This window comes from Lepidochelys olivacea (genome assembly GCF_965140295.1).
Source record: "Lepidochelys olivacea isolate rLepOli2 genome assembly, chromosome: 1".
NCBI lineage: Eukaryota > Metazoa > Chordata > Testudines > Cheloniidae > Lepidochelys > Lepidochelys olivacea.
Genome location: NC_140411.1, coordinates 259,273,594 through 259,300,870, shown reverse-complemented (window position 1 = coordinate 259,300,870; position 27,277 = coordinate 259,273,594). Strand labels below are relative to the sequence as shown.

At 52.5% G+C, this 27,277-nt stretch overlaps 2 protein-coding genes across 2 annotated transcripts; one reads left to right on the top strand and one right to left on the bottom strand.

Annotated features, from left to right (window-relative positions):
• Window positions 1–15,159: 15,159 nt before the first annotated feature.
• GALR3 (galanin receptor 3) lies at window positions 15,160–24,543 on the bottom strand. The gene is given in 4 exon segments (XM_084613302.1): window positions 15,160–18,944; window positions 18,946–19,752; window positions 20,861–21,230; window positions 24,423–24,543. Coding segments are annotated over 3 exon segments (1,227 nt in total). The 5' UTR covers window positions 21,211–21,230; window positions 24,423–24,543; the 3' UTR covers window positions 15,160–18,874.
• Window positions 24,544–26,467: 1,924 nt separating this feature from the next.
• On the top strand, window positions 26,468–27,277 carry LOC311514516 (noggin-like; the record flags this gene model as incomplete). Its single annotated transcript, XM_084617078.1, has 1 exon — window positions 26,468–27,277. One exon carries the CDS (start codon window positions 26,468–26,470, stop codon window positions 27,275–27,277), a length of 810 nt encoding a protein of 269 aa, XP_084473204.1.

Genomic DNA, 27,277 nt, shown 5'->3' with positions numbered 1-27,277 from the left:
TGGAAAAATCAGTCAAGTTCTTAAAAAGAAGGATTTTATTTAAAGAGAAAAAGGTAAAAGAATCACCTCTGTGAACGTAGGTTGGTAGTTAACCTTACAGAGTAGCAGAAAATTAAGAGAGGGCAGAGGAAGCCCCTCTAGCCTTAGTTTCAAAGTTACAACAAATCAGGGACAAACCTCCCTCTAGCAAAGGGAAAATTCACAAGTTGAGAAAACAAAGGTAAACTAATAGGCCTTGCCTGGCTGTTACTTACAAGTTGGAAATATGAGAGACTTGTTCAGGAAGATTTGGAGAACATGGATTGATGTCTGGTCCCTCTTAGTCCCAAGAGCGAACCGGCCACAGAAAAACAAAGAACCCAAAACAAAACCTCTCCCCACCCCCAGATTTGAAAGTATCTTTTGTCCCCATTGGTTCCTTTGGTCAGGTGCCAACCAGGTTACTTGAGCTTCTTAACCCCTTACAGGTAAGGAGGAATTTAGGCTACCCCTATGGTTATGACACAGCCCAACAAGAAATCCCAACTTTGCTCCGCCAAGAGGCTAGAGAAGGGGGAATCCCTAAGTTTTAGGCTGATAGTCAAAAAAGGCACTCATGTTGGACTGAGTGTTCCCATCAGGAGTGATACTGGTATAACGACCTAGGTTTATATCCACCCCTTCGCTTATGTGGTATAACTTTCTCATGTAGACAACGCTCAGCCTCTGCGCAAACCAGTACTTTATAGTACTTTCCATCCAGGGACCTCAAAGCAAAGCACTTTACAGTCGGTGCCTCTCAAACACACATGGTAGGGCAATGCTACCCCCATTTATAGACAGTAAGCAGAGGCAGAGAGAGCGTGGCTTGCCCATGGTCACAGTACGTCAGTAGACGAGAGGAAGCGATATTAGAAAGGTTGGTCTTGTGGTTACAATGCTGATCTAGGCCACAGAAGATCCGAGTTCAGCTCGCAGACTGCTGGTATAGCCCTGGGCAAGGCGCTGCCATTCTGTGTCCTGGCTCTCCAGGTGTAAAATGGGGATCTTTCTTCATCTTGTCTATTTTGATTGTAAGCAGTTTGGGGTCAGGGCTCTTACCAAGGGCCCTGCAGTACAAACTAGTGGGATGCGGCTCTCATCTGGGGCTCTAGGTCAGGAGCTTTCAACCTTTCCAGATGACTGTACCCCTTTAAGGAGTCTGATTTGTCTTGCATACCCCAAGTTTCACCTCACTTAAAATCTACTTGCTTACTAAAATCAGACAAAGATACAAAAAAGTGTCACAGCCACTATTGCTGAAAAATTGCTCACTCTCTCATGTTTACCATATAATTATAAAATAAATCAACTGGAATATAAATATTGTACTTACATTCAGAGCTGTCCTTAGGGTATGGCAAATCAGAGCAACTGCCCTGGGTCCCACACTTTGGGGGGCCCCGCACTTCGTGAGGAGGCAGGTGGAGAGGTGAGGCAGGAGACAGGTGTGGGGGCAGAGGAGGAGCCCCCCTACCAACCTCCCCCACTCCTCAGTGCCTCCTGCCCACCAGCGGGCCCCACCGATCAGCGCCTCTCCTTCCCTCCCAGCGCCTACCGCCAATCAGCTGTTTCGCGGTGTCTGGAGGCGCTGGGGGGGAGGGAAGAGGAGTGAGGGCAGAGAGCACTCGGGGGGAGGGGGGCAGAACTGGGTGGGGGTGGGAAGAGGTGGGGTGGGGCCTTGAGGAAGGGGTGGAGTGAGGGCAGGGCCTGAGCAGAGCTGGTGGGGAGCAACCGCCCCTCAGCAGATAGAAACTCGGCACCTATGTCCCAGGCCATGCACCCCGCTAGGGACGGCCCTGCTTACATTTCAGTGTATAGCAGATAGAGAAGTATAAACAAGTCATTGTCTGTATGAAATTGTAGTTTGTACTGACTTTGCTAGTGCTTTTTATGTAGCCTGTTGTAAAAGTAGGCAACTATCTAGATGAGCTGATGTACCCCCTGGAAGACCTCTAATTACCCCCAGGGTACACGTACTCCTGGGTGAGAACCACTGCTCTAGGTGTTACCATCATACAGATAATAAGATGGTAGAGCTGGGAATAAAACCTAGGAAACCACCTCCCAGTTGCCTGCCGTGATCACTAGCCTGTACTTCCACCAGCTAGGTGTCTGGTTTTAGACCGAACACTCAGTCAAAAAGGGACCCTGGTAGCTCCAGACAGCACCATTGACCGGGCACCTAAAAGTCTGGTCCGTGGTGCAGCAGGGCTAAGGCAGGCTCTCTGCCTGCCCTGGCTCTGCGTGGCTCCCAAAAGCGTCCGGCACATCCGGCTCCAAGGTGCAGGGGTGGCAATGGGGGCTCCACGTCCTGCCCCTGCCCCAAGCGCCAGCTCCACTGCAGCCAATGGGAGCTGCGGAGGTGGTGCCTGTGGGCGAGGGCAGCGCACAGAGTTCCCTGGCCTTTCAACCTATAAGGGGGACATGCTGGCTGCTTCCAGGAGCCATCTGAGGTAAGCGCTGCCTGGAGCCCACACCCCAAACTCCTCCTGCACACCAACCCCTTACCCCAACCCTGAGCCCCCTCCCACACCCAAACTCCCTCCTGCATCCCACCCCCCTGCCCCAGCTTGGAACCCCCTCCTGGAGCCCACACCCTTCGTCCCCGGTCCCACACCAGAGCCCGGATCCCCAGCTGGATCCCTCACCCCAACCCCCTGCCTGGAGCCGCATCCCCCAGCCCCTTCCCGCACTCCAAAACCCTTATCCCTGACCCCACCCCAGAGCCTGCACCCCCAGCCGGAGCCCTCACGCCCCCCCCACACTCCAACCACCAGCCCTGAACCCTTTCCCGCACTCCAAATCCCTCATCCCCAGCCCCACCCCAAAGCCTGTACCCCCAGCCAGAGCCCCTATCTCCTCCTGTACCCCAACCCCCTACCCCAGCCTGAAGCCCCCTCCTGCACTCCAAACACCTGCCAAGAGCCCCCTCCCAAACTCCAAACCCATTAGCCCCACCCCACAGCTCCCTCCCACACCCCAAACCTCTTATCCCTTGCCCCACCCTAGAGCCTGCACCCCCAGCTGGAGCCCTCACCCCCTACTGCACCCCAACCCACAGCCCCAGCCCAGAGCCCCCTCCTGCACCCCAAAACTCCTCTTCCCCAGCTCCACCCCAGGGCCCACACCCCCTCCGGTACCTCAACCCCAAGCCCTGCCCCAGCACAGTGAAAATGAGTGAGTGTGGGGGAGAGCAAGCGATGGAGGGAGGGGGGATGGAGTGAGCAGGGGCGGGGCCTTGGAGAAGGAGCAGGGCAGGGGATGCAGCAAGGGCGTTTGGTTTTCTGCAATTAGAAAGTTGGCAGCTCTACCAGTTGTGCGGTGAGAGAGGTCCCAGTCTACTTCCTACATGACGTGCTCATCTAATACAAACTTTGTTACTGTGGTGCTAACACCCTTCTCCCCGCTTGATGGCAGTACCAGCAAAGGTGGCAAGGAAGAAGTGGGTCATGGAGGTTTAACTCCCCTCTTCCCCTACAGATAGTGCCTCCCACTCCCTGAGCTGGGCAGAGGCACCTTCTTGCAGGGTGTGAGAGAGCTTGTGAAGTTGCCACCTGTGCACGACCCCTTCTGGGAACACACAGGGGACTCCGGCACCTTTCACCAACAGGAAGATTGGGGGTGGGTGGGGGGAGAGTTTCTCTCTCTGCCTGCCCACACAGACTCCAGACCATCAAATGATATTGGCTGAATTTTCAGGGCTTGTTCAAACTCTGCAAAACCAGCGACTGCCCCTTTAATTCTTGGAACATGCCAGCTGACTACATCGCCCTCCCCTTAAATGCACTGCAGCCAAATCTATGTGAACTGTATCCACCCCTCACAGCGGCCTAACCCTCCTCCCCACCCAAACAAGTCAGCAGCTGCATAATTCCCCGGCCAAGTGTCCCATCCCCACTTCCTGTGTTAACCCACCTGTAACCACCTCCACCCCCTCTCAGAGCCAGCCCAGTCTGGATTCCTCAGCAACACAACCCTGACATGCCCTCCCCACCCAGCTTCTGATCTTGCCTGCAAAACCTATTCTAGCTCCCCTCTTAAAAAAAAGAGCAGGAGGACTTGTGGCACCTTAGAGACTAACACATTGATGTGAGCATAAACTTTCGTGGACTACAGCTCACTTCATCGGCTGCAGACAGTGGAAAATACAGAGCTCCCCTCTGTACCTGATGCCAAAGTCACCCAGTCAAGTCAGCTTTCCAAGGGGTAATCAGAACAAATGCAAGGGAATGACCAAAGGGAAAGAGCAAGCTGATTTTTAATTACAATGAGCAGATGGGAGCAGAGATATAAGAACATTACACCTGTTTGTAGCGGAGGCTGGGCTTTGCAGAGAGACTGCACCAAATATATTGGAAAGTTGGTTTTGTGGCAATCAGTCTCACTCTACTCAAGTGAAACCCTGCTGTGTCTCAGTGACATGGTCTCCCCTGTCCAGCTCCAGTGTTTTCTTGTTTCACCAAGCTGATCTTTTATTATTGCTGTTCCTAGGAGTGTATGAATTTTCCATGCTGCTCAGAAACTAGTTGCAGATGCACAACCATTTTGTATCCCCCAGATTTGGGGCACCTGTTGCTTTCTACAGGGATGTAACATCCAACTTCCCTGCTTTTCTTAATCAAGTGTTCATGAAAGCAAGGAGCTGTTAGGGCAGAGTACAGCTGGCCAGAGCTAGAGGACAGGACCAGGGGTGGGTGGAGCCTTCCAATCTTCAGCACCCCCTGCCACTCCAGTCCTGGTTTCTCCTTGTCCCCCACAGCTTTCCCTGTTGACCTGCAGCACTGCTTTGTAATCCAAACCTGGGGGTCTCCTAACACAAACAGCTCTGCCAGTGCATTTCACTTGTCTTTCCGTGAGGCTGCAAAGGACTGCTAGAAAACCCACACCTGCACTCCAAGTTGAAAACAGAGATCCAGCCAAACAAGAATACAGTCACTTTACAGTAATCTTTGCAGGTTTGTATCACAGATCAGAAACATGGTTAAAACACAGGCTGGCCTTGTACACACAAGCAAGAATGAACAAGCCACTGGGCTGGGACTCAGGAGACCTGAGTTCTATTCCCAGCTCTGCCACTGACCTGCTGGGTCATGTTGGGAAAGTCACATTGCCTCTGTGCCTCAGTTTCCCCATTTGTAAAACGGGGATGATGATTCTGAACACCTTTGTAAAATGCTGTGAGATCTAGGTGCTGTATAAGTAGAGCCCTGAGCGGATACAAAGTTTGGATCCACATCCGATCCAAAAAATGGTTTTGAAGGGCTCTACGTATTAGAGCTAGGTATTATTATGCTATAATATAGTTGGGACATTATAACTTGATCCCCCACATGGCCATCAGGTCCTTACTCAGAATTCATTCACGTTACTTTGGAGATCACCGTGACTACATGCACTGATGACTGTTTAAGGAGCCCTGAACAAAGGATAATGGGAATAAATCACAAACTGGATGGAGTTTGAGACTGCATCCCATCTCTGTTAGTGAGCAGAGGGAGGGTATAAGCAGCGTGTTAATGACATTTACAGAGGTTACTCAATTCAGAAGAGCTGCAGACTTTAGTGAGGACAGAGGAATAATACCAAGAGACCTCCAGAGATCAGAAACAGAGGCATAAAGTCAGGAGAAAAGTGCACGACAAAACATCCAAGTGAAAAAATAATCCCAAACACAGCCATTTGTTTGGTTGGCTGGAAATGAGGGGGAGAGCTTTCTAAGACAGTTCTACTAGGCTGTGGAAGAGCCCGCAAGGGGTTATGAACACCTCATCATTTGGGAGTTTTAAGATCAGGCAGGAAAAAGCATGAGCAAACATGCAGTCAGGACAACAATGCACAGGTCAGAGATGAGGGATGGACTGCATAGTTTCCTTTTTAGCTTTGTCCTGCCAGTTCTGTTAGTTGTTAATAGAGACTAGGCCAGTCCTTCTCTCCCGGGTAACTACTGGACTGACTATATGCTCTTCAGAGCCCCTTCATTAACTTACTTGTGAATAGCTGGAATGGCAGGCAGGCCACGAACTCTCCTTCTTTCTCCTGGAAAGTACCACAGCATATTTCAATCACCAAAGATAACTTCCCCCCACTTTCCTGAATTTAATGGGCAGTTTCACCTTGATAAGGGGGAACCATAGACCACCTCTGGTCCCTCAGCTCAGCTGGGATTGGAGAGGCAGCAGGAAAGGGTTCCCGGCCCTCTACTAGCTGTTGAGCTCTTCTCTGCATGCTAAGCTGTTTGTCCAGGAAGAGGACGGTGGTGGTGGTAGGGTGTCTTTAACACTACCCAGCTGAGTGGGTCTGGGATTTGGGAGGAGCAAGCCAGGCACTTTATCATAAGGAAGTCCCAGTCACAGCTCTAGTGGGAGAGGACAGAGGATTGGAGATCAGGACCATCAGTGCTCATGTGGTCTTTTCTACCCCAGCGTCATGATCTAGCATCACGGTTGTGTCTGTTGTAGCTTAGAAAAAATGGATGCTTCTTCAGAGTGAAGCCCAGTAGGAAAGGTCCAAGCTATTTTTGTGCCCTCCTCAAGGGGTAAGTCATGTGGTTCAATGGACTGACCACAGTGTTAGTAACCACGAGGACCCATGTTTTAGTCCCATTACTGCCCTTCCTTCTTTCAGTGGGCTTGGATAAGGGCTTTGTGCCTTAGTCCCTATCTGTGCAATGGAGATAACAACCCTTACCCCATCCCAGAGAGGCACCCAAGAGGTTAATATTGCAGCACACTCTGAAGCTATTCTCATTTACTGTTGCAGAGATGGAGCCGGATCTCTGTGCCCCTATAAGGGAAGCTGGCTGCAACCTCTGGGAAGAGCCAGCCCTGGATTTCCATGACTACTGTGAACTGGCTCAGCCTGCAGCCCATCCTCACCAGAGCTAGCATCTAAACACACCCCATCTAGGATGTGGCTTGATGTTGGTAACTCAAAGCAACACAAACCTCAGCATAGCTACCCCCCAGTGAGCCACTCCTACTGCCCATCCCCTTAGATCCTGCATCTAGCACAGTGGCAGTGATTTGCTGGGACAACACAAGAGTTACACCCCTCTGTGACACCCAGACTGTGAGAGCTTATCCCAGACCCACCCTGGTTCCTTTTTGGCCAGCCGCTGATGATTCTCTTACAGATCCTTGTAGATGGCAATCTGCCTGGGGAGCTGCTCACTCCAGCTTCCCCAGGGAATCTCTTTCCAATTGCCCCCTTTGCTTGTTCACACGGACCCACAATGATGAGGTGAGGTGGAATGATCCCCAAACCGGTGGTGCCCATGCATCATTAACCAATTTCCCTCATTTGCTTTTCTCGCTCGTCTCGTTCTAACGTTGTTCATCTCTGTGTCTGTCTGGCTCCTGCTCACTCCCAGCCACAATTGCTACTAATAATATTCAGCATTTGCAAATTGCTTCTCTTCAAAAGATCTTAAAGGGCTTTATGCAGGTGGGGAGGTATCAGTGTTTCCCTTTTATAGGCGGGGAATTCGAGGCACAGAAAGCTTAAGCGGATCAGTGCAGGGCTTGGAATAGAAGCGGTCTCCTGAGTGCCAGTCCAGTGCTCTGTTCCCCCGACGTCTGCTTCTGCAGGATCCAGTCCAGCGTGCTTGATGCTAATGCTTTTTTCCTCTGAAAGGTGCTTATCAGAGTTAACTAACTAACCCATTAGTGTTTTGTTTAGGTGTTGTCTACATAGAGGGTTTCAACTGCGTTAATTTGAATTAGTATGTAGTCAAATGACCTCCATCCCCATGATGCATCATGCCATGCTTCAGAGTATACTAACTGGCCAGGTAACACCTATTCCATAATTACTTTGACAGCATATTAAGCTCATCACGTATTGAGTTTGTGTGGACTAATACTCATGTGAACACGCTGCCCCTTCCCACTAGATTGGCAGTCTGCCATCTGCCATCCCACACTGCTTTGCATGACACCAGGACCAGCCTGTTTGTTTACCTGTGCTCCGGAGTCACGTTGACCAAATGAGACAAGACAGTCTATACTCTGCAATTCTGCAGCTGTGGAATTCACTGCAGAATCCACCGCTTGCTCCGGAATTTAAGCCTTTGTTTCAAATAGATTCAGTCTCCAGGCCTTATGGGAGGAAAGAAAACCAGCCAAATATGCACTGAGTGTAAAGCAGGGTAGTGCGTGCTGCGTACAGCCTGGAACAATAACAATCAATAGATCATTTTAGCAGAAACATCTAGCTGATATCTTTATCCCACAGTATCCAACTGCTCCCCATGCCTTCCAGGGAGCCTACAGTCCTCCTAACTGCCCCCTGCCAAGCTGCCAAAACCTCCTGCTTCCAACCTGAGAACATCTAGAATTCATTTATGCATTGCCAGTGCAAAAAATCTGCAGCCTGCTAAAAAATTAAACATTTTAGGGCAGTGTAAAACTAATTAAGTTCAATAGCTAATTAAACAAGAGGGAGACTATCATGCTGAGTGCAATAACCATTTTCAGATTAACTTTAATGCAAACATGTATCTGAACCTGCAGCAGAATCTGCTGTGCTGGATTGCCACAGAATCCAGGGGTCTGGCTACAGAATATAGGAGAAGCTTGTCAGGGAGCATACGGAGTCTGTTCTGGATCAGACAAAGGGGTATGTCATAGGGGGGTTGCAGGACAAGTTGGAAGAGTTTGAAAAACAATTATGGGGCCTGATCACATCTCTGTGCACACAGCTCCCCCTTGATGCAGGTGCACATGAATCTCTGAGTGGACAACCGGGCCAGTTGGGTTTTTGTTTTAATTTTTATTATAATAATGCCCGGAGGCCCCAACTGAGATCAGGGCCCCATTGTACAAGGCTCTATCTACATCCATGAGTCCCAAAGAGTCCCAATCCTGAAAAATATGTGCTGATCTTTACACGCATGAGTAATCACATTGATCTCCGTGAAATTGAGCACCTGCTTTGCTGGTCACAGGATTGGGGCCTAAACAGACAAGACAGAGAGTGGGAGAAAGGAAGTATTATCACCCCCACCACACACACACACGGGGAACGGAGGCACATGGGGGAATGACGTGCCCTGCTCAAAGTCACTCAGGAAATGCGTGGGAGAGCTGGAACCAAACCCAGATTTTAAATTGATGATTTGTTAGAGTTCTGCACCTTTGCTCTTATACAAACTCACTTTTCCCTTCTTTCTACAATATCCTTTACTTCTTAGTGCTCTCTGCCTGGGACAAATTCAGCCCTGGTGCAGCTCCATTGAAGTCAAAGGGATTTCACACACTGCACAGAGCACTGAGTTTTCATTTTTTCTCTTGAGGGCTGTGTTTCCCTCTAAAGTAGCCACGGGATCCTTGCTTTTAAATGAGCTCTATAAAGCGTTTTTGGGGAAGACAGCAGTGTGGAGTGGAGCTGGGGGTGCAGGGCCAGCTCTCTGTTAAATCCCTGCAGCCTGATGCTTTGCAGCCCTTTTGCTGTGAGACTGCAACTGTTGCGGCCGTTTCCCTGTTGTTGGTTAGTTTAGCCCTCCAGCTAAGCCAAAATGCACATACCCCCATGTGGACAAATGAAAGGCCAAACAAAAATAGATCCAACCTAGGTCCAAAAAAATAGAGGTCCAACCTAAAGCCAAAACCTTCACTTAGTCTTTTCCCTGGCTCAAAATGCTCCTGTGAGAGCCTGACAAACCGTGCCTGGCTACAGTACTGAGCCCTGCAATTAGGCACCTGCGCCTGGCCCGTGCCAGCTGACTCAAATTATGCTGCTGTTTAATTGCAGTGTAGACATTCCAGCTCAGACGGCAGTGTGAGCTCTGGAACCCTCCCACCTCACAGGGGCCTAGAACCCAGGCTGCAGGCCAAGCCCGGACATCTATGCTACAATTAAACAGCCCCCCATCCCCCGGCTGGACCAGGTCAGCCGCAGGTTTTTAATTGCAGTCAGAGGGAAGCTCAAAGGCACTAGCCCTGGGAAGGTGTCAAGCCTAGCCAAAGACTCTCCCAACTCCTCCTACCACAACGCTACCATCACTGCTTCCCCACGGGCCCTTAATTTCCCTCCTCAGGCCTTGCCTCTCCAGGGAAAGCGCAATCCCCTCCTTAGGGTTCGTTGGTTGGGTGGCTTTTTTTATGGTTTCTTCCTGGACCCAGTCCACTGTTTCTTCAAAAGCTCCCTCAGGGTCTCCCAGGGCCTCGCACTCTGAGAGTCAGACGCTTTCCGTGTGTGTGTCTGTCTATCTGTCTGTTTTCATAGAGATGCCCAGCAAGTCTTGCCCCTTTCCCAGTTTTGAGGGCAGGGCTGCTCCCCTAGCATGTGTACCCTGCAGCCCTTGCTATCTCGGGGATTCCTAAACAAGTTTAAAACACCACCACTCTCTCCCCCTTCTTCTTGAGCTACCCAGCTCTTTCCCTGGCTTTTTCAGCCGCTACCTGCTAGACTCCTTGCTAGGCCAACAGATCCTAAGCCTCCCTGCCCAGACCTTCTTTTTCTGGCTAAAGAAACCCGCCAGTTGCCCCTGCCTAGGAGCAGGAGAAAGTCACAACCATTTCCCCTCACTGGACTGGAGAAAGAGTGCTTCTATACAGGTGGCCCACTTCCCAGCATGCCCCCATGTCCCTCTGGCCTACCAGAGCGTTAGCCCCAGTGTTCTCTAGCCTAATTTCAATTCTGCTCATTACATTCTGTCCATAACGTTTCATTTTCAATTGAGTATGGGATTCCCCTCTTCCTGCTCTGTTGTGTAATGTTCCTGTATACTCTGGAACAGCCTTCACCCCAGAAATGGCTGCATTTCTGAGTTACAAAGCGTTCGCTACAGATCAGTACTCTGTAAAGCCAGCAGGGTGCTTTGGGAGCCTCAGAGAGCAGGCACTGTAGAAATCACTCAATATTGTGGAGTGAGTATTGTGTGTAACCTCTGTTAGAATTCCTTCGCTGTGCTCTCCTGCTGTGCCCCAGGGACAGGTGCTCTCTGCGGGAAAAGACCCCTGCTGTTAGCTGAGAGTGTTCACTGATCTCACTCGCAGGCCTTTGATCAAAGGCTCTCTCACTCTGGGAAATTTTCTGGCCTCAGAGATCTCTGCTGTGCTGATCAAAAATGCCAGTTCTGCTGATCTGGGGCCTGAAACATCACAGAAAGCTGGCTTAGGGCAGGGTGCTCCTGGGGCCTTAGCCATTCAAAAGGCCTTTGCAAGAGCATGACCCCATGTGAAGGGGTGTGGGTGGGACTAAGACTCCTGTCAGATGTACAGCTTTCTGTGTGCAGGGTTTCTCCTAACTCTGATTTTCTCCTCCACTCCCTAGCCGGCTCTGCTTCCTCTCTCAGTGCATCCCGTCGCTTGTTAGTGTGAATTAAAGCAAACTCCCCCATCTTCTAGTCTCTTTGTTGATTTGCGTAGGAACTGCATCAAATGATTTATTTCACCTTCCCTCACCTCTCCTTTTCTCCTCTTGCATCTGGGCACAAGCAAACAAGAAGTATTTTAATATGGCTAAATGTATACAACTAGGAACAAAGAATGCAGGCCACACTTACAAGATGGGGGGCTCTAGCCTGGGAAGAAGTGACTGAAAAAGAGTTGGGGATTTTGCTGGATAAACAGCTGAACATGAGCTCCCCATGTGACGCTGTGGCCAAGAGGGCTAATGCAAACCTGGGATGTGTAAACAGTGGATTTTTGAGTTAGAGTAGAGAGGTTATTTTACCTCTGTATTTGACACATATGTGACTGCTGCTGGAATACTGCATCCAGTTCTGGTGCCCACAATTCAAGAAGGATGTTGATCATTGGAGAGGGTTCAGAAAAGAGCCACAAGAATAATGAAAGGATTAGAAAACATGCCTTATAGTGATAGACTCAAGGAGCTCAATCTATTTAGCTTAACAAAGAGAAGGTTAAGGGGTGATTTGATGTCAGTCTCTATATATCTACCTGGGGAATAAATATTTGATAATGGGCTCTTCAGTCAAGCAGAGAAAGGTGTAACATGATCCAATGGCTGGAAGTTGAAGCTAGCCAAATTCAGACTGGAAATAAGGTATAATTTTTTAATGGGGAGAGTAATTAATCATTGGCACAATTTACCTCATGGAGGATTCTCCATCAGTGACAATTTTTAAGTGGCTGTTTTTTCTAAAAGATCTGCTCTAGAGGAATTATTCTGGGGAAGTTCTGTGGACTGCATGATAGAGGAGATCAACTAGATGATTACAATGGTCCCCTCTGGCCTTGGAATCTATGACTCTATCTTTCCCATGACTCTCTATTGAATTCCAATGATGCTTTCAGCTCCTTCCTGAAATTTTCGGACCTGTCCCCTACATATAATTATGCAGTATGTGTTGGGTCAATTTTTTAGTAGTTAGTAATCAAGTCTCATCAGAAAGCAGGTCAGGGAGCTCACAGAATCTCTGATTGCTCCTTTCCCCAGTCCCAAATAGGGAAATAATCCCCACTGTGTTAAGTGAGTGTGGCTGGAGCACGGAGAGTAAAGAAGAACACAGACTAGGCAAAGAAATTCACCAAGGTTTATTAATCTCACACGGGAGAGAAATCCCAGCAGTTCCTCATAAGCAATAATCCCCTTTGCCCCAAACCCTGCAGGTTACGTACCACCCCACTGTGTTCTCCCCCATTGGGTCAGCACTGGGGGATGTCAGCCACTCTCTTGTCAGGGGCTAGGCGGTGTTGTATAAATCCGAGTGGTCCAGCTGCCTTAACAATGAAACATTCCAGTGGGACTGCAGGGCCAGGTGGGAATGCAGGGGAACAGCTGCAGGAACAAGGGAGGGTTCCAATATGACTGCACTGAGGCCAGGGGGCTCATCCAAAGGAACAGCTCTTTAACTTTGGATACAGTACCAGTGGTTATCAAACAGAGGGGCCCATTTCTTAAGCCAGATCTTCCCCATGATTCCACTCCACTAACCAATCCTGTTCCCATACCTGCCTTGCAGCCATTCGACATTTCCATGAAGACTGAGCCCTGGTCTACACTAGGAGTTTAGGTTGAATTTAGCAGCGTTAAATCGATGTAAACCTTTACCTCTCCACACGATGAAGCCCTTTTTTTCGATTTAAAGGGCTCTTAAAATTGATTTCCTTACTCCACCCCCGACAAGGGGATTACCACTTAAATCGGCCTTGCCGGGTCAAATTTGGGGTACTCTGGACGCAATTAGACGGTATTGGCCTCCGGGAGCTATCCCAGAGTGTTCTATTGTGACCGCACTGGACAGCACTCTCAACTCAGATGCACTGGCCAGGCAGACAGGAAAAGGCCCGCAAACTTTTGAATTTAAATTTCCTGTTTGCATGGTCAACTGCAGCTTGCCACACTGGCCAGAGCTCATCAGCAGAGGTGACCATGATGGAGTCCCAGAATTGCAAAAGAGCTCCAGCATGGACCGAATGGGAGGTACGGGATCTGATCACTGTATGGGGAGAGGAATCCGTGCTAAAACTCAGAACTCTGTTCCAGTTTTTGAAATGCCAAAACATTTGTCAAAATCTCCCAGGGCACGAAGGACAGAGGCCATAACAGGGACCCGAAGCAATGCTGTGTGAAACTTAAGGAGCTGAGGCAAGCCTACCAGAAAACCAGAGAGGCAAACGGCCGCTCTGGGTCAGAGCCCCAAACATGCCGCCTCTATGATGAGCTGCATGCCATTTTAGGGGGTTCAGCCACCACTACCCCAGCCGTGTTGTTTGACTCCTTCAATGGAGATGGAGGCAACACAGAAGCAGATTTTGGGGATGAGGAAGATGATGATGATGAAGTTGTAGATAGCTCACAGCAAGCAAGCGGAGAAACCGGTTTTCCCGACAGCCAGGAACTTTCTCTCACCCTGGACCTGGAGGCAGTCCCCCCCGAACCCACCCAAGGCTGCCTCCCAGACCCGCCAGGTGGAGAAGGGACCTCTGGTGAGTGTACCTTTTAAAATACTATACATGGTTTAAAAGCAAACATGTTTAATGATTAATTTGCCCTGACATTTGCAGCTCTCCTGGATGTCCTCCCAAAGCCTTTGCAAAAGGTTTCTGTGGAAGGCAGCCTTATTCCACCCACCATGGTAGGACACTTTACCATACCAGGCCAGTAGCACGTACTCGGGAATCACTGTAGAACAAAACATTGCAGTGTATGTTTGCTGGCATTCAAACAACATCCGTTCTGTATCTCTCTGTGTTATCCTCAGGAGAGTGATATCATTCATGGTCACCTGGTTGAAATAGGGTGCTTTTCTTAAGGGATCATTCAGAGGTGCCCGTTCCTGCTGGGCTGTTTGCCTGTGGCTGAACAGAAATGTTCCCCGCTGTTAGCTATGGGGTGGGGGGTGAGGGGCTAGCCACGTGGTGGGGGGAGGCAAAACGCGACCTTGGAATGAAAGCACATGTGCTGTGTATGTAATGTTAACAGCAAGGTTTACCATGAAAGAGTGTAGCCATTGTTCTAGAAAATGTGTCTTTTTAAATACCACTGCCTCTTTTTTTTTTCTCTCCACCAGCTGCATGTGTTTCAAGGATCACAGGATCTTCTCCTTCCCAGAGGCTAGTGAACATTAGAAGGCAAAAAAAACACACTTGTGATGAAATGTTCTCTAAGCTCATGCTGTCCTCCCACTCTGACAGAGCACAGACGAATGCGTGGAGGCAGACAATGTCAGAGTGCAGGAAAGCACAATATGACCGGGAGGAGAGGTGGTGGGCTGAAGAGATTAAGTGGCGGGCTGAAGAGAGGCTGAAGCTGAAAGGTGGCGGCAGCGTGATGAGAGGAGGCAGGATTCAATGCTGAGGCTGCTAGAGGATCAAACCAACATGCTCCAGCGTATGGTTGAGCTGCAGGAAAGGCAGCAGGAGCACAGACCGCCGCTACAGCCCCTGTGTAACCAACCACCCTCCTCCCCAAGTTCCATAGCCTCCTCACCCAGACGCCCAAGAACGCGGTGGGGGGGCCTCTGGCCACCCGGCCACTCCACCCCAGAGGATTGCCCAAGCAACAGAAAGCTGGCATTTAATAAGTTTTAAAGTTTTAAAGTGCTGTGTGGCCTTGTCCTTCCCTCCTCCACAACCCCTCCTGGTACTTCTCTCCTCCACTACCCCTCCTGGGCTACCTTGGTAGTTATCCCCCTATTTGTGTGATGAATTAATAAAGAATGCATGAATGTGAAGCAACAATGACTTTATTGCCTCTGCAAGCGGTGATCGAAGGGAGGAGGAGAGAGTGGTTAGCTTACAGGGAAGTAGAGTGAACCAAGGGGCGGCGGGTTTCATCAAGGAGAAACAAACAGAACTTTCACACCGTAGCCTGGCCAGTCATGAAACTGGTTTTCAAAGCTTCTCTGATGCGTACCGCGCCCTCCTGTGCTCTTCTAACCGCCCTGGTGTCTGGCTGCGCGTAACCAGCAGCTAGACGATTTGCCTCAGCCTCCCACCCCGCCATAAACGTCTCCCCCTTACTCTCACAGATATTGTGGAGCACACAGCAAGCAGTAATAACAGTGGGAATATTGGTTTCGCTGAGGTCTAAGCGAGTCAGTAAACTGCGCCAGCGCGCCTTTAAACGTCCAAATGCACATTCTACCACCATTCTGCACTTGCTCAGCCTGTAGTTGAACAGCTCCTGACCACTGTCCAGGCTGCCTGTGTACGGCTTCATGAGCCATGGCATTAAGGGGTAGGCTGGGTCCCCAAGGATACATATAGGCATTTCAACATCCCCAACGGTTATTTTCTGGTCTGGGAATAAAGTCCCTTCTTTCAGCTTTTGAAACAGACCAGAGTTCCTGAAGATGCGAGCGTCATGTACCTTTCTCGGCCATCTCACGTTGATGCTGGTGAAACGTCACTTGTGATCCACCAGAGCTTGCAGCACTATCGAAAAGTACCCCTTGCGGTTTATGTACTCGGCGGCTTGGTGCTCCGGTGCCAAGATAGGGATATGGGTTCCGTCTATGGCCCCACCACAGTTAGGGAATCCCATTGCAGCAAAGCCATCCACTATGACCTGCACATTTCCCAGGGTCACTACCCTTGATATCAGCAGATCTTTGATTGCATTGGCTACTTGCATCACAGCAGCCCCCACAGTAGATTTGCCCACTCCAAATTGATTCCCAACTGACTGGTAGTTGTCTGGCATTGCAAGCTTCCACAGGGCTATCGCCACTCGCTTCTCAACTGTGAGGGCTGCTCTCATCTTGGTATTCTTGCGCCTCAGGGCAGGGGAAAGCAAGTCACAAAGTTCCATGAAAGTGTCCTTACGCATGCAAAAGTTTCGCAACCACTGGGAATCGTCCCAGACCTGCAACACTATGTGGTCCCACCAGTCTGTGCTTGTTTCCCGAGCCCAGAATCAGCGTTCCACTGCATGAACCTGCCCCATTAGCACCATGATGCCCATATTGCCAGGGCCCCTGCTTTGAGAGAAGTCTGTGTCGATGTCCTCATTACTCACGTCACCGCGCTGACGTCGCCTACTCGCCCGGTATCACTGTGCCAGGTTCTGGTGCTGCATATATTGCTGGATAATGCGCGTGGTGTTTAATGTGCTCCTAATTGCCAAAGTGATCTGAGCGGGGTCCATGCTTGCTGTGGTATGGCGTCTGCACAGAAAAAAGGCGCGGAACGATTGTCTGCCGTTGCCCCGATGGAGGGAGGAGCGACTGATGACACAGCTTACAGGGTTGACTTACAGGGAATTAAAATCAACAAAGGGGGTGGCTTTGCAAGAAACTGAATGGCCCCCTCAAGGATAGAACTCAAAACTGGGTTTAGCAGGCCGTTGATTTCACAGAGGGAGGGAGGAGAAAATGAATACAAAACAAATCTGGTCTATTTCTTGTTTTGAGCCACTTCATCTATCTTTATACATCTTGCTGGCAGCAGACTGTGAAGTACGATTGCTAGCCATCATTATCTCCTGGGTGCTCGGCCGAAGATGGAGCAGTATGACGACTAGCCATCATCTTTTGCTGGCTGGAGGTTAAAAGGCAGTGCACTGCCGGTAGGACTGAATCGCCAAGAGACGAAACAAGGGAAATGACCTGGCTGAGTCACTCCCATGTTTGCCCAGGCACCCGATTAAAAGAGCACCCAGGACTACGTCGACGACAGCTACCAATCATACTGCACTGTCTGCTGCCACAAGGCAATGGGTTGCTGCTGCTGTGTAGCAATGCAGTACCACGTCTGCCAGCACCCAGGAGACATACGGTGACGGTTACCTGAGCGGGCTCCATGCTTGCCGTGGTATGGCGTCTGCACAGGTAACTCAAGAAAAAAGGCGCAAAACAATTGTCTGCCCTTGCTTTCACGGAGGGAGGGAGGGAACGGGGGCCTGACGATATGTACCCAGAACCACCCGCGACAATGTTTTAGCCCCATAAGGCACTGGGATTTCTACCCAGAATTCAAATGGGCGGCAGAGACTGCGGGAACTGTGGGATAGCTACCCACAGTGCAATGCTCTGGAAGTCGACGGTTGCCTTGGTACTGTGGACACACTCCGCCGACTACATGCACTTAGAGCACTTGTGTGGGGACGCACACAATCAACTGTATAAAACCGCTTTCTACAAAACCAACTTCTATAAATTCAACCTAATTTCGTAGTGTAGACATACCCAAAGGAGCATTAGGACAGTAGTGAGGACATATAAAGCTAGAGTGGACAAAACACTAGGAAGTGTTCTGTAGGGAATCATCCTGCTTTGCCAGGGTGGAGGGAAGAGACCGACTTAATAAACTAACAGAGCTTTTCCATCTCAAGCTTCTATGAGTCTATCAGCATGCATGGGAGGGGACACTAAGATGTAATAATACCAGGTTTTCCATTTTTTACTTGCTATATAATAAATCATTTTAATAACAGTGATGGTGGTAGAATTAGTATAAGAAGATATTGATATGAGCTGCTGACTTCCTTGCAATTGGGGTTTTCAGCTAGGATTGCAAACAAGGCCCTCTGTGATACAGAGTGGAGTAGCTGGGGGAGGAGGATTCGCATTGGAGAACGGCCTAAACCTGCTGGGAATTACTAGAGAGGAGAAGACACCCAGTCAGGGAACAGAATTCCACTGCTTGGGATGTTAGACACATTGCCCCAGTTTTTCCAGTGACAGAGGTTTTGAACTGCCCCGTTTTCACAGACACACATTCCCATCCCTAGCCCAAACAAAATGACTAACTCTCTTCACACATAGCCACACACACACATTCTTCCAACCATGCCCCCCAGCATTCTGATACCCACACCACAGCATGTGGTTTCAAACAGGGTACGTTAATTTTGTTAGTCACAATTTTCCAGTACCCAAAATGCCATGCAAAATTAGTGGGCACTGTTGAAAATGTGTAGGGGGAATACCCCCTGGGTGACTGTGAGCAACAGACACCCACACAGGGCTTATCGAGGGGCTAATTAATCTCAAGAGGGAAGTTCAAATTTTGAACCCCAATATGTGGGCAGTGCCTTACACTGGATCACACCGTTAATTGTGTGGTGTCATATCGCACATGGTGGTAAAACTCCTTCCCCTTCTCCTCGCCACATATTTTCAATATCGTGCCCAGGGCAATGGGAGTCCAGTCCTTTCCCCAGGGATCATGCTGAGTCTAGTTCTCCATGTCTCTTGTTTTTATGTTAGCATGCTCCTACCTTCTGAATTTCCATTGATGGATTCCACTGCTCCCACAAGAATGGTACAGGGAAGTGGATAAGGGTGGAATGATCATAAAAAAGCCACAGCTGACACTGTTAAGATTAGCCATCACTGCAGTGCAATTTCCCAATGGCTACATCATTCAATCTGCTTGCATACACAGGGGTGGAAGGGTGACTCCCCCACTGGATTATGCATTTCTCCTCTTGGTTTATATTATCAGTGGAGGGTCAGCAGGCCCTGAGATCTTCCTGGTGAGGTCACAGCCAGTGGGTTGCCAGTTGTTACTTTCTTCAGCCAGCAGTCCTCTCTGAGCAGAGGCAGTGGTGTCCTGTAGCTGATGAGTCCATGCCTCAGGGAGGTGGGTGTCTTCAGCATCTTTCCGCAGCAGGCCCTGGCAGCACCTGGCATTCTCCTCCTGGATCTGTGAGACCTCGGTGTTCCCTCCATACGCACCTACAGCATTGTTGGCCACATTGGTCACGTGGACTTTATTGCCAGCTCTCTTCTTCTTCCTGTTCTTGTTCTGGAAGAGGAGGCAAGTGAAGACCAGCTTGAACTTCTTGCGGAAATGCTTAGAGATGAGGGCATAGACAATGGGGTTGAGGCAGGAGTTGGCATATGACAGGCAGTGGGAGGCCAGGCGGCAGGCATAAGTGACTCGGTTGAAGGGGAAGTAGCCAAACCAAAAGCATAAGATGACCAGGTGGTGGGGCAGCCAGCAGAGGCAGAAGAGTATGGCCACAGCCACAATCATCTTGGTGACCTTGCACTTGGCCTTACGGGACTCTGAGATTCTCTCGACAGGGTCTACTGAGGTCCACAGGAACTTGATGGTCCTGGCATAAGCCAAGCTCACGACAGCCACAGGCAGGAGGTACCCAAACACAAAGGTGAGGATGTCCAGGATCTTCCGGTGCTGGTCCTCCCAGATGGGGACACAGATGGGCACCCCGTGGTAGTGGACAATCTGGTAGTAGCTGAGGTAGGGCCCTGCGAAGAGCAGTGACAGGGTCCAGATCACTATGATGGCAACCACTGCATTCTGGGAGACCCGGAGATCCCGGGATTTCAGCGGGTAGCGAATGGCCAGGTACCTGCAGCGTGGGATGGGGTGAGATGGGGTTTAAACAGCAAAACAAATGAGTCAGCAAAGGAACTTCACGGTCACTGTCCTGCTGTTCCATGCAGCCCCCTCCCAGGTGCTGTCTCCAGTGGGGCCTCTCATCTTCCCTCCTCCATCCCTTGGAAGGGAGGATTAAGCAGAACCCACTGGTCAATTTGATCTTTCTTTCTTCCACCACCCAAGCATTCTTCCCCCAATCCCTCCTCCACTCAATGGACTCTTTGATCCTCCTCAGTCAGCCATGGGAGAGATTCTAGTTTCCTCACTAGCACCCTGCTGCATTGGGCCTGGGGGACTGATGGGTTTGGAGAGCAGAAATCCAGCCTCAGTCCACTCCTGTCTGGAAGAACAAACCAACCTCTCCCCAGCAAGGAAGAGAAAGGGCTGGGTAAGCAGACTGTGGGAGAGCTTGTTTTGGGTGCTGAGAGAGAGGAGGAGCAGGAGGTGAGGAGCAACAGAGAAGGCAGGAGAGAGGAAAGGGAAATGGGGGAGAGGGATAACGAGAGAGGTTTACGAGGGGAAGGGAGAATGGAGAGAGCTGGGAGGAGAAATCTGTGGGTTGGCAGAGAAGGGAGACTTGTGGAATGAGTCAAGGGAGGGGATGGAGGTGGAAGGTGAGGGAGCTCTGTGGAATGGGTCAGGGTAGATCTGCTAGGATTGTGGTTGAGGGTAAGAGCACATGCATGGCCCTGTGCAACGGCCTGCCACTGGGTCAGAAATGGACAGCAGTGACAAGTGGCCACTGGGGATCAAACCCCAGACACAGTGAGTGACCCTGTCCTGGGTGGGTTGTGCCCGCTCCTGACAGACGTGGGTGGGGTCTGCTTTTCTCCTACACTTACCTCGCCATGCCAATCCAGTCTCTTGAACTGAAGCAAGAGACCCAAAGCGTGACTGGGGAAGGGTGGAGGAGGCTCACTTGCACTGTACCCTCTAAGCTGTGCGGGCGCACACAGATCGTAAACCCCGCGCACACGGCAAAACACCGCGCGCACAAAAATTTGCACAGAAGCACAATTTGCACAGAAGAAATTTTTTGCACACACGGCCTGTCAGAAATTAGAGGGAACATTGCTCACCTGTCGACAGAGACGGCTGCCAGGGTGAAGCTGCTGGCATACATGGTGAGGTAGATGAGGAAGTGCACAGCCTTGCAGGCGAAGGGGCCGAAGAGCCACCCGTCCAGTGTGTAGATGGTGGCTTGGAAGGGGACGCAGCAGATGATGAAGCAGAGGTCCGCCATGGCCAGGTTGAGGATGAACAGGTTGGTGGTGTTGTACTTCACCTGGCCATTACGCAGCAGCACAGCCAGCACCAGCCCATTCCCCACTGTGCCCAGGAGGAAGATGAGGGAGAAGGCCACCGGCACGATGATGCCTGCAGCTCGCACCTCCAGGCTGTTGGAGGAAGCATTCCAGCTCTCTGGCATCTCCCCATCAGACAGTGGGCCTGGCAAGGGAGGGAAGAGAGAAAAACAGCAGGTCCACTGTGCATCTCCAGCATCCGCTGGGTACCAGCGGCACAAGAACACCTCTCAGTGGAGAACACAGCAGCTACTGTCAGCCCTGCTCCTATTGACTCCACCTAGCTGGAGCGAACACCCCTCTGGGGTGTCTCAGCAAGGCAAACCCATGAGCCTCCCAGTGAGAGGCCCTAGTGTGCATTTTGGCTATGCTACTGTAAAGGAGCGGTGGTGCCTTTAGGCCCATGCAGCTGCATAGATCCCTGCCCTTCCAGGGTCTCACTTCACACTCCCACAGACCCATCATACTGGGCCCCATCCCATGGTCCCTTTTGAGTCTGGCGCCCAAGGGCAGTGGCAGGGGGTGAATTTCATAACAGCTCTTCCTACCCCCGCTTAGAAAACTGCACTTTGGCGCCATCTCCTGGCCCGTATGAGGAAGGGTCCCCAGGAGCCACAGAGCCTCACTCAGAGCTGAGAGGGATTTGCTACAGCCTGAGGGGGTCACAGGCAGGGAGGAGGAGACTGGCAGAGTTGCGGATACAGGGAGGTGAGGCTTGAACCTGAGTGGGGCAGGAGTTGTCACTTCACACAGAGCTCCACAAAACCAAGGGCCAGTTCTGGCCAGAGCAAACACATGCACAGGGACACCCCAGTGAGGTGACTGAGGTGCAGTGGCGTTTGGGGTGAGACTGCAGTATGTTTGCTAGTCACTATGAGTCGAACCCTGGCCTGCTGTCACATCAGAGCACAGCGGAGGGTCATAGCCTTTGACACCCTGCTAAACTAAGAACAAGGCCTTTCGCTCCCTTGTGGCCCCTGAGGTCCCATCTCCCATTAGACGTCAGCATCCAATAAGCTGATTTAATGATGACATCAAGAGATGCCAAGTCCCTTCATCCACTGTGACGTAATTGGCTGGACTTCTACTGGGATCAGCCAGTCAGGATTTGCTTGGCTTTAGGTCACCACAGGGACCCTAGCTGAGCTGAATCCAAGACCTCCTCCTGCACCAGCCAACACTGCAAGGGTGCAAGTACCAATGGTGACACCGGCCGGTGGTGGGGGGAGCCTCTGCCAGGCACCACTTGACCCCCTTTACTCCATCACATTCCCAAAGCCGTTAAACCTCTTGGGATTTCTTGTTTTAGTGAGTTTTAATCTCAGCTTTCCTTTGACAGGGGCTCAGCAGAGGCCCCCAGGAAAGGAGGAGGCAGCCCTTGGGGGCAGGGAAAGGGACGCTGCACCTTCTATCCCCACAGCATCACCTAACCAGCTCTGATAGCAGGGAGGTCTCCTAGGCTGAGGGGTTCTACCATCTAAGTTAGGAGGGACACAATCAGCCCTTCCTTACCAAAACAAACCACCATGCATGACCCCAGCACCCTCCAGCCCGGCTCCCTCTGCTCTGTCCCACACCAAAGAGGGGTTAGCGCTCTCTCTTTCAACCCAGCGTCCCCACTGTTCTATACAGGGGAGGGGCCAGCATCTAGAGATCACTCGGCGTCCCACACCAGGGGATGGCTGCCTCTTGCCATGTTTGAAGTAATCAGAGATCCAGGGATGAATTAGAAAAATGACCAGTTTTGTATGAGCAGAGGCAGTTTTGTTCAGTGGACACAGCCCAGGCCTGGGCATCAGGAGACCTGGGTTCTACTCCTGTCTCTGTGACCTCGAGCAAGTCACTGTCCCACTTTGCACCCATTTCTCTTCCTCCCACCCTTCATCTGGCCTGTCAATTTAGATTGTGAGCTCTCTGAGGCAGGGACTATCTCTCTCTATGTGTTTATATAGCACCTAGCAGAATGGTCTCGGCTGGCTCCTCTAGGCACTACCGTAAGACAAAGTAATAATCATTAAGAAGCTAAGTTCAATTACATGAGCAGGAAACTGGAGTAGTCTGGTTAATTCCAGGACTTCGCGCACACAATGGCCTCAAGCAGAGCATTGCGTGACAGTGCACGTCACCAATGAGGCACAAGCATCGTACCCTATATCAGATGATCTTCTTCTTCTTCTTCTTCTTATTACAGCAGCAGAATAAATTGTCATTGGTTGATCAGTAATTATGAGGGAACGACACTGTTACCAAGCAACATCTGATCAACTTTTTATGGGTGCCACGAGTCCCCAGAGTTTCTTCTGTGTTACTCCAGCCAGGACCAGGGCTTTCCCTCTCATTTGTAAAACCCTCTCTATCACTCCAGTAGGTTGTCTCTGCGCTCCTGGCTCTCGAGGGGCTGACTCTGTACCTCTGGCCCACACTGGGGGAGACCTGTTCCCACAGCTCTCCCGCCCAGCATCCTCTCTTCCCCCCACATCTCTCACCCCCCAGAATCCCCTCTGCTCCACACAGGGGGGAGGCCTGTCCCCAGAGCTCTCGTCCCTGAGTAAACTTTGCACCACATGGAGAGACTTGTCCCCATACATCTCCCCCACCCCAGCATCTTCTCTCTCCCACACAGAGAGATCTGTCCCCATAGCTTTTCAGAATCCCCTCTATCCCCTATGCCCATAGATCCCTGCCCTCGACCCCAGAGTCCCCTCTGCCCCACATGGAGTGAGCATCTCCCCAGAGGTCTTCCTCCCCGGAATCCCCTCTGCCCCAAACAGAGAGACCAGTCCCCACAGCTCTCAGAATCCCCTCTGCCCCACATGCAGAAACCTGTCTCCACAGCTTTCCCTCCCAGCATCCCCTCTGCCCCACACGGACCCCTGCCCCCCCAGCTCTCCCCCTCCCCCAGCATCCCCTCTGCCCCACACGGACCCCTGCCCCCCCAGCTCTCCCCCTCCCCCAGCATCCCCCCTGCCCCACACAGACCCCTGTCCCCCCAGCTCTCCCCCTCCCCCAGCATCCCCCCTGCCCCACACAGACCCCTGTCCCCCCAGCTCTCCCCCTCCCCCAGCATCCCCTCTGCCCCACACGGACCCCTGCCCCCCCAGCTCTCCCCCTCCCCCAGCATCCCCTCTGCCCCACACGGACCCCTGCCCCCCCAGCCCGGAGCCGCACGGCAGCAGCGGGCGGGCTCTGTCGCTCTCCCCGTCGAGTCGCGGGCGCTGGCAGCGGGGCGCTCGCTCCCCGCGGGCCCCGCGGACGGGGCAGGACTCGGAGCAAGGGAAGAGCGAGCGAGCGCGCGCCGCCTCCGCCAGCCCGGCCCGGCCCGGCCCCGCCCACTCACCTGCGCCTCGCGCCGGGGGAGCCCCGCGGGGCCGGGGCGCTGCGATCCCGCTCCCTCCGCACGGGCCAGCGGGGACCCGGAGTTTGCCTGAGCTGCGCCTCCCGCACGTGGCGCGGGCCCCCCCCCTCGGCTCCCTCCTTCCCGGCGCCGCCCGCCGGCCGCGCTGCTCCCCGCTCCGGGAGGCCGGCGCCGGCGTTCACTCCCCCGCGGCACAGCAGGCTGGTGGCTCACACGGGCAGAAACTTCCCGCTGGCCTGGCCCGGCCCAGCCCCCATGGGAAGTAAAGGGTGGCCCGGCCCAGCCGATCTGCCGCCGGGCCCTGCCCCCCGCCCGCTGGGGTACAGAGCCTCAGCGCCCCCAGGCTCGTCATGAGCCTGGCCGGCACCGAGGGGAGGACGGAGCTGCCGCACGTGTCCCCCCAGCGGCTCAGCTCCCGCAGCAGAGGGTGCCGGGGGTCCCCTGGGGGCATGGGGTAACGGGGCGGGGGGACACCCTGCAGGCAGCCAGACACACAGGGGCTACAGTGGCTTGTTGGAGGAGGGGTGGCACCTTCCCCGGCAGGAGTTGCTGGGACGCCTGGGGAGGGGAGGTGGGTGGGGTGGGACTCGAGGGGTCGCAGGCAGAGCCACTTGTGGGCCCTGCGGTGACACTAACACACAGGCCAGAGCGCCAAGGGCATCATGAGCCCAGCTCAGCCATGGCAGTAACCCCTCAGAGAGCATGGGGTGTGCAAGGACTCCAGCCCCCCTCCCAGGGCCCAGGGCTGGGTAGGCTAGTTAAACACACAGGGTTAAACTCTGAAGCAGCCAGGGAGGGCAATGAAGGGCCCCAGAGGCTGTGTGTCTGCCTGACCCCAGTACTCTTGTGGCTATGAGAACAGGCGGCTTGGAGGCATGTGGCCTTGTCGAGGCGCAGGTCAAGAAGGGAGTTCCTGTCTCCTCTCATTCCCCTGCTCCCCAAGGGAGTTTAGATGAGACGGCTCCCAAGTCTCTCAATCGTGGCTTCTCCCCACCCCTCTGGGGAACACACAATCGCTGCTGGGAGAGGCACGCGCTGGGGAGGGTGAGCAACTAACCCTTCCGCCCCTGCCATCCACTTCTCTCCCTTCTCCAAGGGCCCAGTCCCATGTTGGGCTAATGGATGCAGCACCGCTTCATACAGGAGGGAGCTTTCCCAGGTGGCCGGGATGCAGTGCTTTATTTGGGCTTACCGCGTCACTTATTAAAATTTAAAAAGTGCTTGATCCCCAGCACCTAATTGCTTAAGCCCCGGCACCTCTTTCATTACAAATTAAGCGCTGCTGGGATGCACCGAGGCAAGCAGCCATTCAAATTCACTCTGTATGGCGAGTGGTCTCACACTCGCACTCCCCTGGGTGCTGCCTGCTCTGGCAACTCTGCTCAACAGGGCTTAGCCGTGAGATTTCCCCCTACACCCAGCAACGGATGGTGCTTCCAGCAGCACCTCCAGCATCAACTGCTGGACCTACAGCCTCAGCAGCACCCATCGCACCTCGACAACCAGCGGCACATCTTCAACCTCAGCCATACCCTGCCATAGCCCCACTTCCCCAGCAACACCCACCGTCCCTCCTTGCCAAGCAGGACCTGTTGCACCCCAACACGCAGGAACATCTTTACATCCCCACTTACCCCCCCTCCACCAAGCAGCTTCCCTACACCGCCAGCAGCACCTGTGGGACCCAGCAGCACTTACTGTAGCTCTACAGTCAGCAAAACTCACTGTAATCCTACCACTCAGCACCACCCATACTCCTGTAGCTGCACCTGCTGCACTTGACATCACCCACTGCCTCTGCACCCAGCCAGCCGGGGGGTGGGGGGAAGTGTCCCTGTGATTCGCTGGTTGTGTCTCTGTGAGCTGCAGCAGTGTCTGGTATCAGACTCTGTAATGAGGGGAAAGGGGACGGATTTCTCTCAGCCAAAGGGATCCACTGATAACCAGAGAGGTAGCGGGAGGGAACTCGGAGTGCCAGCCTGCAGCAAGACACACACAAGGGGAGCCCCGAACGAGTTGCACCCATCATGGAGGTGGCCAGAGCAGGTCTCATTTGCCTGCTGCTGCTGGGGAGCTGGGGCCAGGGGCCTCTTCCCTCTGGAGCCTCTCTCCTCTCCCAGGAGGGAGACCTTCCCCTAAGTGAGGACCTTCTGCAGCCTGAGAAGATCAGTGAGACCACCCCACCCAATCCTGATGTCCACCTCATCCGGAGCAAGCCATCTGCCCACGTGAGGCCATATAGCCTGTCCCGCTCTCCCAATGACTACCACTACGCCCCCAAGCCCAAGCATCTCAGGGCCCCTCGGTTGTTGAAGCTGCTGGGCCCCTCATACGACCCCTTCTGGATGTCCTCGCAGGATCCACGAAGCCGCAACACCAGCCTGGAGCAGCTGGGCACCCTGAGCCAGGACCTGGCCGATGGCACCAGCCGTTACCGGAAGAAGCTGCTGCAAGAGGCTGAAAACGTGGAGCTTCCTATCCTGCTGCCCCCGGAGGAGAGGACGGCCAGCAACCTAAGCCAAGCTGTTGCCCACCGCCTCCGTCGGTGGCTGGTGGACAGCGCCACCTGCCACCTGACCTCATCCTGGGTGGATCTGGGGCCTGTCTTCTGGCCACGTTGGGTCCGCCACACAGAGTGTGACACCTCCCACACTGGCTGCTCCTGGCCTCCTGGCATGACCTGCCGTCCTGCCCAGTTCACCCACATCAAGCTCCTGGTCTGGCACTGCTGGATGAGCAAGGACCCAGCCATAGACACGGGCAGGACTCTCCAGCAATGCACCTGGAGGCAGATTCCCTACCCAGTAGTGTCTGCTTGCAAGTGCTCCTGTCGGTAA